This window comes from Salvelinus fontinalis, chromosome 4 (assembly GCF_029448725.1).
Source record: "Salvelinus fontinalis isolate EN_2023a chromosome 4, ASM2944872v1, whole genome shotgun sequence".
Taxonomy (NCBI): Eukaryota; Metazoa; Chordata; class Actinopteri; order Salmoniformes; family Salmonidae; genus Salvelinus; species Salvelinus fontinalis.
The window spans coordinates 61425860-61439604 of record NC_074668.1 but is presented as its reverse complement, the minus strand read 5'-3'; the positions used below and the strand labels follow the sequence as shown (position 1 = coordinate 61439604).

General features: G+C 42.4%; 1 protein-coding gene across 1 annotated transcript; it reads right to left on the bottom strand.

Moving 5' to 3' along the window:
• Positions 1–6526: 6526 nt before the first annotated feature.
• LOC129854132 (NEDD8-activating enzyme E1 regulatory subunit-like) lies at positions 6527–13369 on the bottom strand. Its single transcript, XM_055920881.1, has 20 exons — positions 13222–13369; positions 12636–12739; positions 12459–12519; positions 12321–12351; positions 12156–12227; positions 11737–11816; positions 10409–10518; positions 10168–10277; positions 9996–10058; positions 9837–9900; positions 9604–9695; positions 9406–9465; positions 9160–9293; positions 8754–8829; positions 8507–8546; positions 8186–8272; positions 7985–8077; positions 7729–7843; positions 7476–7525; positions 6527–7352 (listed from the first exon to the last, which is right to left on the bottom strand). Exons 1-20 carry the CDS (start codon positions 13269–13271, stop codon positions 7243–7245), a joined length of 1602 nt encoding a protein of 533 aa, XP_055776856.1. The 5' UTR covers positions 13272–13369; the 3' UTR covers positions 6527–7242.
• Between the last annotated feature and the right edge of the window lie 376 nt (positions 13370–13745).

Sequence of the window (13745 nt, the reverse complement as noted above, 5' to 3'; positions counted from 1 at the left end):
CTTAGCGAAACCTAGATAACTGGTACTGCACCAACATACAATAAGACCATGTCGTAACTCAGGCACACATACCTGTCTATGAGGGTTGCTACAACACGGTTCCTGAGTTAATGACACACTAGACATGGACAACACATGCCATCATTAATACATTTACAAAAATAAACACAGCAGTAGAACACACACATACAGACATATACACACACATACAAGCACACATATACACACACCATAGAGCAGTGCTCCAACCCACCCTAAAAAAAATCCCCCATACAAAGCAGGTGAGAGGAGAACTGGTTGCACTGTACTGTGTATATGTTCAACTGTACTTTATGTGGTTCCACAGTATACCATATATACATTACACCAACAGGATCAGGGCCTCTTACACCCTGTCCTGTATATACAGTATGTCTACAGTATGTATACATCAGAGGAGGCTGGTGGGAGGAGCTATAGGAGGACGGCTCATTGTAATGGCTGGAAGGGAATCAATGTACTGGAGTCAAATGTTTGGTACCATTTTTTTTTTGACCCCATTTTCTCCCAAATTGCTAGTTTGCTGCAACTCCTCAATGGGCTTGGGAGAGGCGAAGGTCGAGACATACATCCTCCGAAACATGACCCGCCTAGCCGCCTACTTAACACACTGCTCGCTTAACCTGGAAGTCAGCCGCGCCAATGTGTCGGAGGAAACACTGTTCGACTGACTACCGGTGTCAGCTTGCAGGCACCCGGCCCACCACAAGGAGTCGCTAGAGCGCGATGAGCCAGAGAAAGCCCCACGGCAATACCTTCCCCTAACCCGGACGGCACTGGGCTAATTGTGCGCCGCCTATTGGGCTCCCTGGGATCGAACCCCAGGCTGTAGTGGTGCCTTAGACCTCTGCGCCACTCAGGGCCCCTCATTCCATTCCATTGATTCCATTCCAGTCATTACAAGGAGCCCGTCCTCCTATAGCTCATCCCACCAGCCTCCTCTGGTATACTCCTCTGGTATACATACACCACACCTCTGAGACTGTAACTGCGAGGTCTGGAAATAAAAAATAAATGAAAACACACAAACAAACAGTCTTAAGGTGACTGCAAATGGGAGACACAGTCTTACTTTGGAATGAGACACCTTCAAGGTATAGGGTGGTAACAAGTCGGCTTGTACAATCTTGTACAAGATAGTACTGTTTTACAGGAGTTAAATTAATGCAAGTCATTTTTGTTTCTAAAATTATAATGTCCAAAAATATAGTCACGTTTTTATATTATTAAAGGCCTGTACGTCCTAAAACATCTCTCTGTGATGCTACATACAGTATAGAACACATTGCAAATTACATAAAGCACTAAAGAACCTCATGGACAAGATGATCTCTCTCGGATAAGAGGATCTCTGTTCGTCTCCACACTGTGGTTTTGTTTGAGAATAAATGTGATTAAAACCAAAGCAGTCGTTCCAGTCATGTGCATAAGACATGTTGGAGGCACCAGGAGGAGGTGAGAGAGCCCTGTGGATGGACTGTGTGTGTGTGTGTAATACGACACCTACCACAGGCCCCGTGGGGCTGATCCAGAGAAGAGGTGACTCTGAGCCTGTCTGGAAGGCCCCTCTGAGGGGATGAATGGGGAGTAAGACCTGGGCAGACAGGAAGAGGCAGGAAGAAACAATGTTGCATTTAACACAAACTAAGAATCCAAATTTAGTTTGCTGTTGCATCAGTCTGCTGTATTTTAGCCTGCAAATGTACAATACCACCTTAATTGGGGAGGACGGGCTCATAGTAATGGCTGGAGCGGAATCAGTGGAATGGTTTCAAATACATCAAACACATGGTTTCCATTTCCACCCCTTAGCAAAACAGAAATAAAGAGAAGTGGATGTTCAACCAGTCTCTCCCCTTCCTTCCCCAGAGGGCGAGTTGTGAGAGTTACTCTAGAGTACCTGCATGGGCTGGGTGATGTTGTGTGTTTTTACTGTTTCACTGCAGTCTAACGGTCTATCCTCATCACCACATCCTAGTAAGGGGGCAGGTGGACTGGGTGGGGGGGAATCACGCATGGGCTCACATGCTTTCCCCCAATGTTAAAGGTGCATGAGCCGCGCCCCTCAGTGCACCCCCCCCCCCCCCCCCCCTCCTGATTTGGCAGGCTAAACTCCTCCTGGGAGAGGGAGGTTCCACTGTGTGTTACATAAACGCACTATATAAAGCACGGGGCTGACAGTGACAGGCCTCCACAGTGCCTATCTTCATACTCACGTTCAATATGGGCTGTAACATACACACTGACGATCCCACCACAACATGACTGGGAGCTACAGTATATGATGACCGTTGGAGTGAAATACAGCCTCAGAGGCATTATAACCTTTCTGACATTGATGGAACTTTGACCTCTTTGTGAACAAACGGCATATCCACATCTATCAGTCCACAGAATTCTCCCTGAAAGACTCCCTGAAAGACTCATGTGAGGGTTAATTCTTCCCAATCCCCTGCAGTCTTACAGCAAACAGACTGAACGCTCTACTCAAACAGCCATGTTTAAATACAGCAAAGCACTACTGGCCCCAGGGAAGAGAGCACAGCGCTGGAGCCCAGCCAGACAAAAATCCAAAGTTATAATCACCAGGGATCAGCAAAACCACCCCCTTCTCTCTCTCTCTCCCTCTCAGAACCAAAGCGGTCTTTCACAGAATGCCAGTAAAATAACACAGCAAATCATCACTGGCACTGCAGCCTTTCTGCAGAGTCAATGTTCCTGATTCACAGATAGATTTTTGAATTAACGGCCAGACCACAGTAAAGCAGCGGACTCCTGTATTGTCCGGCCTCCACGTTGACGGGAGATAACACTACTCCCAAGCTGGGATACTGGATCCTTGATAGTGGAGTGTGAATGGAATAGAGACAGACTATACAAGGCCAGATGTGTGTGGGTGTACAGTATATATGTGTGTGGGTGTATGTGCATAGTGCATACAAAAAGAAAGAGGGTGGGAGGGATTAGTAGGAGGGTGAGTGAGCGGGTGGGTGGGTGGCTGTTCGTATCACCAGAAAGGCAGAGGAGGGAACGAGTCTCAGTTTCAGAGACGCAGCTTCATCCTCAGAATACCTTCCCAACCTTTAACCTCTGAAGGAAGATGAATCTATGGGAAATGTGCAAGAGGTTCTGTTTTTATATTTAACCTTTATTTAATCAGTGCAGCTACATAGGATGTGCATGTGTTCTACAGGAAGCATCAGAGCATACGCAACTCAATTAAAGGGATTCTTCGGTACTTTTGTGTGCTTTTTAGCCAGTAGTTCTGAAAGTAGCGCTCATGAGCCAAAAATGGTCACCGAAAATGGCGTACTATGTCACATACATTTTAAGTCTGAAGTTTACATACACTTAGGTTGGAGTCATTAAAACTCGTTTTTCAACCACTCCACAAATGTCTTGTTAAAAAACGATAGTTTTGACAAGTTGGTTAGGACATCTACTTTGTGCATGTGTAACAATATAGCTTCCGTCCCTCTCCTCGCCCCGAACCAGGGACCCTCTGCACACATCAACAACAGCCACCCTCGAAGCATCGTTAACCATCGCGCCACAAAAGCATCATGTTGTGGGGGTGAGTTGCTGCAGGAGGGACTGGTGCACTTCACGAAATAGATGACATCATGGGGGGGGGGGGGGGATTTGGTGGATATAGTGAAGCAACATCTCAAGACATCAGTCAGGAAGTTAAAGCTTGGTCGCAAATGGGTCTTCCAAATGAACAATGACCCCAAGCATACTTCCAAAGTTGTGGCAAAATGGCTTAAGGACGACAAAGGCAAGGTATTGGAGTGGCCATCACAAAGCCCTGACCTCAATCCCATAGAAAACTTGTGGGCAGAACTGAAAAAGCGTGTGCGACAAAGGAGGCCTACAAACCTGACTCAGTTACACCAGCTCTGTCAGGAGGAATGGGCCAGAATTCACCCAACTTATTGTGGGAAGCTTGTGGAAGATGAAATTGTTAAACTTGGGTCAAACGTTTTGGGTAAAGGCAATGCTACCAAAAACGAATTGAGTGCATGTAAACTTCTGACCCACTGGGAATGTGATGAAAGAAATACAAGCTGAAATAAATAATTCTCTCTACTATTATTCTGACAGTTCACATTCTTAAAATAAAGTGGTGAGCCTAACTGACCTAAAACAGGGAATTTTTACTAGGATTAAATGTCAGGAATTGTGCAAAACTGAGTTTAAATGTATTTGGCTAAGGTGTATGTAAACTTCCGACTTCAACTGTACATACAGTTGCGGTTTTGGAGCAGTGGTTTCTTCCTTGTTGAGCGGCATTCAGGTTATGTCGATATAAGACTTGTTTTACTGTGGATATAGATACATCTATACAGTTTCCTCGAGCATCTTCACAAGGTCCTTTGCTGTTGTTCTGGGATTGATTTGCACTTTTCGCACCAAAGTATGTTCATCTCTAGGAGACAGAACGCGTCTCCTTCATGAGCTGTGTGGTCCCATGGTGTTCATACTTGCGTACTATTGTTACTATTGTTTGTACAGATGAACATGGTACCTTCAGTCGTTTGGAAATTGCTCCTAAAGATGAACCAGACTTGTGGAGGGCTACAGTTTTTTTTTCTGAGGTCTTGGCTGATTTCTTTGGATTTTCCCATGATGTCAAGCAAAGAGGACCTGAGTTTGAAGGTAGGCCTTGAAATACATCCACAGGTACACCTCCAATTGACTAAAATGTTGTCAATTAGCCTATCAGAGGCTTCTAAAGTCATGACATTTTCTGGAATTTCCCAAGCTGTTTAAAGGCACAGTCAACTTAGTGTATGTAAACTTTTGACCCACTGGAATTGTGATACAGTGAATTATAAGTGAAATAATCTGTCTGTAAACAATTGTTGGAAAAATTACTTGTGTCATGCATAAAGTAGATGTCCTAACCGACTTGCCAAAACTAGTTTGTTAACAAGACATTTGTGGAGTGGTAGAAAAACGAGTTTTAATGACTCCAACCTAAGTGTATGTAAACTTCTGACTTCAACTGTACACAAGAAGACCATCTTGAAAACGGATCATGTCTGTGTTTATTTTCCAGTATGTCTGTTATCATTAGTACAGACTGTCACAATAGAGCAGCCTGATGCGCCTATCTAGCAAGACACTAGCAACTGGCGGGCCCTGTGAGATAAAGGCTCCACAATGAGCATTTAAGGTAATTGAAGCCATCTCTGTATGTTTGAAATGTCTCCACTGTCATGCTGGCGTGTTGACACAGCTGTGCAGAGCACTGGACACACCAGCTAGGTTTTACTGATGTTCTCAGCTGGGCTCATGCAGTCACTGGAGCTGGGAAACAGATCCTTGAAGAGAAATAAACTGCCGGAGAGACATATCAGAGGCTATGCAGATTATAAAGCCTAGCTGCGTAGCTCGAGGAAGATTGGCAAGTGACATGAAACTGGCTGAGATAAAATCAGGTTTGTACTTGAGACAGATGGCCTTAAGGGCCAGATGATTAGCAACTCAGATCAAGAGATGTGATAAAATTGCAACAGTAAAATAAATATCCTTAGCCGAGAGAGGTGCTTCCTGCCTAGAGCCCATGCAGTCCAACCCCAACTGTGCGTGTAGATTAGATTCAGGGCTGGTTAAATAAAACTGCCATTCCATACACAATAATCTTAGAAGATGAAACTTTGTTTGGGAAATGGGCTAAGTACATTTTGGCAGGCCACTCGAACACCATGATCTGCACCGTCCTCCTCAGGAAGGAGGCGGGGGACTTACAAGGAAAGAAATCTACCAGGGGCAAATTTCCACTCAGTTAAATCCTGCAGGCAAAACACAAATGAAAAACATGTCAGTGCCCTCTCTAAGCAACCAACCAACGCATATTCAAAAGTAGCCCAGTTATGTAACAGTGGCCTTCAGTATACCAACTCTCTTGTTATAGGGCCCTGGCTGGCTGCAACACAAATCAGATCATATGTAGGCAATGAAGTGGCCATAATTGTTCTCAATGTTTCCAGAGACTGGGACATTGAACAAGAACATAGTGACTAATCAACATAACTGGTTTAGGTATGCTTCTCTTTAACATTTTATAGCTAATGATGTCTGGTAGTGGGTGCTATATAGTCAGAACTCAGGAATTATTCACTCAACACAATGATCCTGAGTGTGCCTACCGTAAACATGTTCTTCCTGCCGACATGGAAAGATCCCCCTCTACTGAATGTAATCGGAATGGGATTAAAAGAAATTGCTCACCTTTTCATATAAATAATGAACTATGCAGGAATTTATGTGCTGCAACAAAATACAGAGCATTTTTTATTAATTGGAGGAGAAAAAAAAAAACAGCCGTACTCCCAAGAAATCTTTATGGTGAGTTTCTGCTCCAAGTGTGTAGTCAGCAGAGTGCCTGCTCACCACAGAACACACACTGCATTTTGTGACAAACACCACTCCACCAATGCTCTATAATCTTAACTGGGGAAGGAACCAAAACAACAACATATTACACAGCTCTTAAGAGGATTTTTTATTTATAGAGACACTTGTGTCATGTTGGGGTTATTCTACCAGTCAACAGGAAAAGGTAACGATTTTTTTTCACAGCGTATATCACCATCGGGCCAATGTCTTGGGAATTGTGCCCAATCACAGTCAACTTTGGGCAAATTAGGGTAGTAATTTTGCTTGTTTATCATGAAGCTCACATGATTGTCATGTCCAACTCAAAATGAGCTGACTATGTGACCACTACTGCTGGCCATGTAAAGTAGCATGTCCAGACCGTTTCCCATCAGGGCACAAGATGTTGGAGCACAATCAGAGTTCCTTGGGTACCTAATGTACAGGTACACCACATGCATTTACCTCAAACTTCCTTGTCTGTTTAGTGCAGGATATCTTTAGAGGAAATAATTCAAACCCTGGGACATTTCTTGAATGGTTTGAATTTGGCAGGTAAATTATTAAAATGTACTAATAGGTGCAACACTTCATGTGTGAGAATAAACCAGCCAGAACACAAACATTGAAAAGTAATCAGAAACAGTCCATCAGCATTTCCATCTTTCTTTCAGCCACAACATAATAATAATACGTGGAAACATACAGTATGAACAAAGTGTTCCAACTACACAAACTTCCAGTTATTGCTGCAACATTCCATTCTTATATTTTACAGAGGGGTTAAGTGCATGTCATTAAGGAGGAAAATTACTTTTTCTACAGCTGAAACGTGGCAGTTGTCTGGGACATGGCATTGTAGATGAACGTGTTGTTGAAGGGAACAAACTGACGAGTGATGATTTTGATAGCCTCTTGTGCAGCAGATCCTAAGGAAACACATTGAAGACGGTACATTTGGACCAACTCCAAGAAAACAACATGTTTATCCCATAACAAAAATAGCACGAGGATGCTAGACCATAATAGGATCCAAGTCCTGTAGAACTCACCTCCCAAAAAGGATGCCACTGTGTGTGGTTCAGAAGCACCATAGCGACAGCTGTCGAAGAGCAAAGTGAAATGACATGTAGATTATTTAATCATGTTCCTCTCCTTGATGATAACCTCATTCCCATTTTACAGTTCATGGAAATATTGTGGCTAAATTACAAATATAAACTGAAGGGAGGTTTTGCAGTGGGCTGTAAAATGACCATTCTCTCTGCAGAGAACAGTTGACTGGACACTATGCACAAAACATACAACTCGTGGATGTAGTCATCTTTCACATTGACGTTCAGGCTGTACTCCTGCAGAAGGCTGTTCACACACAGCTTCAACTTGCTAATGTCTTCTTCTACTTGGTAATTGTAGACACCTTCAAAAAGGAGGAAGAACATATCACATATCTGGAGATTGGCAGTTTAACATTGCGGAACACAGTTTAGTTATGCTGTGTGCCAGGTTGTGTGTGACAGACAGTTGTGTTGGGGGCAGAACTACGCCAGCCTAGCCGTACCTGGGTAGCGGGAGTGCTGCTGATAGAAACGGTCCACAGAGCGCAACATAAGGTACAACACCATTTCCCCATCTGCACTGTCCATGCAGGAGGCTGAGGAGAGAGAGCATAATCTTAGTATACACTACCAACACACATAATCAAAGGGACTCAAAAACAAAACATTAGCCAAATCAAGGTGGGCGTCTGTGTTGTACTTACTGATCTCATCTTTATTGACCGTCTCCACGCTGTATTCTTCAGCCAGAGACCTGCAGCGCACCACCCTCAGGAAGGCAGCGTTCTTACCTGCAGACCGAAACACACAGCACAGGGCCAGGGCTCAACCTACTGCACAGTGTTCCCTTTCATCATGGGTTCATTAAAGTGCAGCCACACTACTGTATGACAAACAACACCTGACCGACATGACGCTTTGAGTTACTGTTAAATGAGTTAGAGTATTCAATTTACATTCCTGCCATATTACGTGTCCTGTTCACATTATATGATGGTTGTGTGTGTACTTGTCAGAATACTCACAGAATAGTTTGATGTCCTGCTCAGATATGCTCTCTGAGGGCTTTAGCAAGAGAAAAGACAGAAGTCAATCCAATTAACTAGATAATATCAGAAATCAAACCTTTTTACAATCTATCAAAGGTAATAAAATGTTGATCCTTACACAGCACTACTGCTGCATAAGTACTACTGCAGGAGAGTTACTATGTGTTTTTGACATCGCATGAGATTAAATATCCCTGAGACTACAGAATACATTTTCACATACCTTTCCAACAGACTGCAGGAGAGACTCTACATGCTTAGACACAACGGAAGCATCTTGCATTGCCTTCTCTCTATAACTGAAAACATATGCCTGCATTAATGCCCAGGCCAGGACTATGATGATCATGCCAGCACAAAGCATACGTTGTGTTCAGGAAATAAGGTTAAGGCACAGGAAATCGTAAGCAATAGTGGAAATCGCAGCGTCATATGGTTTTGCACATACAATTCTACCATTTAGCTATGGACATTGGTTTATTATACAATGACTGTCCTCTCCTTGATATGCCCCACATTACAAGCATTGAGCTGTGCTCGCTATTAACTCATACAGCAACTGACTTTTTAATTAAACCGGCGGCTAGCTGCTTGCCATATAAATTAATAATATAATTATCACCACCTACATATTCTGGAGGTTGATGAATTTCTCTGAGTCCGCAATCATGTCTGGAATGGAGCCGCGCACAGGTAGGTTTCCGCCGCCGTCGTTTTGCACAAACTCCCTCACTGCTCGCGTCATCACCCAGAAGGCTGGAGTCTGCGTATAGCAGAGAAAGACAGAACAACCAGTCATGCATTAAACCTACAAATAAATCATTCACAGGATGCTTCAATCATGGCCCGAGTAGACGTGTCATATTTAGATTCACCTGTGATGTAATGTCATTGCATTGCTCTCCATTGAATATGTCGCCAACGCCACTTGAAATCTACAGAGGTGAGAGTGGAGTTAGCGCAGTTGACAAGAGTAGCAGCTTCCAGTGATCTCGTGCAACCAGCAGCACGGATTAACATAATACGGCTGAAAGGAGTGAGGGGGTTTAGGGGTGAGGTATGAGAAGAGCCACCTTGGTGGGGTTAAGGGCTGTGTTGACGTTCTTGATGGCCTCCTCAAAGTTCTCCTCATCCTCAGGAGTTCCCTTCTCACTCTTCAGGATTCCTAATGGAACCAAGTATCATGAGAACACAAACCATATACAGTCAGGCCTGATCTGGATAACAGTGTCTGTGGACAACTAAAATTCTGTGAGAATGTAAAAATGCAAATGAAGTCAAGAAAAATCTATGTCAAGTGAAATACCTTGCCGTATAAGCTGTTTGAAGGCCTCCTTCTCTTTGTAGTTCTTCGGAGACTGAAAATTGTGCTAGAAAAAAAATATGTATTATATTGTCAGCTCTCTTGCACATCATATAGGGTGCTGTAGAATGTGCCTTTGATTGTTGGTCATAGAAGTATTACCTCACTGAACCACTTTTCTAGGTATTTGGCAACAATGATGATCCATGGTGTATGACTGTGATCCTGAAGAACACAAGAGCATAAGAAAATACATGAACCAGTAAGGACCAAATTACAACTAAAATTCAAAACTCAACAGTGGCCTAAAAAAAAAAAAAACGCCCAAACACACCTTCTTCCCCATTCCCTCCAAGTCGTAGGACTGGATGTGGTTCATGAGCTCTGCAAAAGGTTGGTCAAGCCTCAGGTCCTCCAAGGCATTGTCTGGATGAGACTCAATCACTAGAGGGAGTGATCGCAAACAGCTTGTTTGAGTGTTTTCGATTTACTGCAAGAGAACACTGACCTTGAGTGCTTGTCATCATTACTACAGATACAGCAATACACGCGTGACTCACAAGCGTTTACTATACCTGTGTGCTCCTTCACTACTAGCCTCATGTAACCGACGAGGCCATACGTTCTACACACCAGGAAAGGTATGTTTGCATTCCACAACACTGACCCCAGTCTCAAACATGTGCTGTGAAAATAAAACCAAAATAATTTACATGACAAGAGAACGTTTAAAAATATATATTTGATGTTACTTTGTAAGACCATCACAAATACCAAATAAAAATACTTCAATTGAAATGTACACTACTGTTCAAAAGTTTGGGGTCACTTAGATATGTCCTTGTTTTTGAAAGAAAATCATTTTTTTTGTCCATTAAAATAATATCAAATTGATCAGAAAAGCAGTGTAGACATTGTTAATGTTGTAAATTACTATTGTACTATTCATTAAATAGTACCCGCAAAACACCAGTCTCAACGTCAACAGTGAAGAGGCGACTCCGGGATGCTGGCCTTCTAGGCAGAGTTGCAAAGAAAAAGCCATATCTCAGACTGGCCAATAAAAAGAACAGATTAAGATGGGCTAAAGAACAGACACTGGATAGAGGAACTCTGCCTAGAAGGCCAGCATCCCGGAGTCGCCTCTTCACTGTTGACGTTGAGACTGGTGTTTTGCGGGTACTATTTAATGAAGCTGCCAGTTGAGGACTTGAGGCATGTTTCTCAAACTAGACACGCTAATGTACTTGTCGTCTTGCTCAGTTGCGCAACGAGGCCTAGAACTCCTCTTTCTATTCTGGTTAGAGACAGTTTGCGCTGTTCTGTGAAGGGAGTAGTACACAGCGTTGTACATGATCTTCAGTTTCTTGGACATTTCTCGCATGGAATAGCCTTAATTTCTCAGAACAAAAATAGACTGACGAGTTACGGAAGAATGGTCTTTGTTTCTGGCCATTTTGAGCCTGTAATCGAACCCACAAATGCTGATGCTCCAGATACTCAACTAGTTTAAATGCGGCCAGTTTTATTGCTTCTTTAAAATCAAGACAACAGTTTTCAGCTGTGCTAACATAATTGCAAAAGGGTTTTCTAATGATCAATTAGCCTTTTAAAATGATAAACTTTTATTAGCTAACACAACATGCCATTGGAACACAGGACTGATGGTTGCTGATGATGGGCCTCTGTACGCCTATGTAGATATTCCATAAAAAAATCTACCGTTTCCAGCTACAATAGTCATTTACAACATTAACCATGTCTATACTGTATTTCTGATCAATTTTAATGGACGAAAAATGTACTTTTCTTTCAAGAACCAGGACATTACTAAGTGACCCCAAAACTTTTGAACAGTGGTGTATGTCTAAAAAATGTGTAAGAATAAGAGGATGAATCGCACCTTTCTGGCAGCTGGACACCAATCACCAGGGTAAATCTGTGGAAGAATTCTGGGTCGTTGTCCAAGAGCTTTTCAGTGCTCTATAATGGAAAATAAAATACCAGATCACAATAAGAGTTTGACAAACAAGACTGATCTACTATAAGTGCTCTGCTTGTTTTAGAACACTCATCAATCAATACACTCAGATAAAGAAGTGCACTTTGTGTGCATTGAGACCCATCAATGGCTGCTCAACTGGTGCAGCGTCATAGTAAATCTATACCTTGATCGGAATTAACACAGATCTACTGCTATACCCTGAGGATCGTGTAGTCAAATCTAGGATCTTTTTTCGTATGACAAAATCTGTGCAGGGAAAGCCGTGACAGCCCTCTTCAGGAAGAACTGCTCTACTGCTCATAGTTGAAAACACAAACCTCCTCCACAAAGTTGCCAGATACATCAGTGTTCAGCTCCTGTAGCAGCTCTGTGGCAGCCTGAGCTCGGTTCTGGAAAACACACCATCCCAGAAGACTTGTTATGACATACTGCATACAGGTAGAGCTAAGATATTGATAGAGTAGAATAGCATAATCGTTTACCCTTCCTATGCTGTTGTTGCTCAGAAAAAAGCTGAGTAGAAAAGGAAGGTAAAGACAGTATATTGTATAAAACATTTTAAGATTAAGATCAAAAGCGCTTCAATGAGGTGATAAACAATAGGCCTATCACGTTCTTACTTATTTCCGACGTCTTCCCCGGAGACTTTGTGTCCATCGACAATAGTGAACGCTCCAATGCCTGATGAAGAGAGCAACTAGCTTAGGTAGGCTAGCCTACTCATGTATTCCCTTAGAGCAGTGTTTTCCCACTCTTGGTCATCGGTCTTTTCTAGTATCAAATATTGAAATATTTACCTGGAAGCACAAGGTTCTTGAGTATTTCAGTCCCAGATGCTGTGGAATTGATCAGGCATACGTGTGCATTTTCAAGTTCTTCTTGGCCATGGTCTCCCCACAATCTGAAATGGAGTACAGGCAGGCCATCATAACAACGGCATGTTGCTTATCTCCTTGTCATCTTCAATGCCTTGTTATTTACCTATTATCACAACTGGTATGGTAAATAGAGGAGAACAATTAACCTTTTTGAGATTCAGCCAATGAATGACACCAATTCTGGCTGGTGTTGTTCAAAGTAAATTAGGTGGCTAGAAACTATAGTAGACAGCTAACAACTGACTGTAACAGGACAGCTAGCAAACATGTCAGTGAAGACAAGCAACAGTAGCTACCTATAATACTTTTAAAGCGTGCTGGTTGGCTGGCATAGTTAACGTTAGCCCAAGAGAATACACTATCAAGCATAAAATCAGTTAACGTTACGGGCTTGCTAGCATAACTACATTAGCTAGCTGCAGTTTGTCAGTGGATATATATCTAACTCATGCAACGGTTTAGCAAATAACTATATAATTTTCACAGAATTTCTAGCTTCACATACCTCAATTGTCTATCGTATTTCTGGTCTTTAGAAGCTTTAGTAACTGCCATGGTCTGATTGGAGAACCCCACCGGTAATTTGATAGCTCCATTCGATGATTCGATAGAGACAAGTGGTTGAACGCAGTTGTAAATTCAAAGCTGCACTTTCGATTTAACTACAGTTGACCACCAGAGGGAGTAGTAGTGAACATTCAATCGATTCAAACGTGCGCAAAATGTAATTCATTAATTCTGCCACAGTTGCACCACCTGTTCAGACTAATCAATGAATTTTAATTTTGAATTACATATTATAGTAAGATGTGACGTGTTCTTTTAGATGCAACTTTTTTAAATGTTGGTTATATAATCATGCATATTAGTTATGGGTTTAAACTGGAAAAGCAAAACAACACTATACCCATTGAAATATGTGCCATGCATTATCATTAAAACATGTTGTGAGACATGTTATTTCGTTAGTTCAGAGGAAAGTGTATCTTAATTGGCTGCTGTACTAGGTCTAATTATCATAAATGAGGG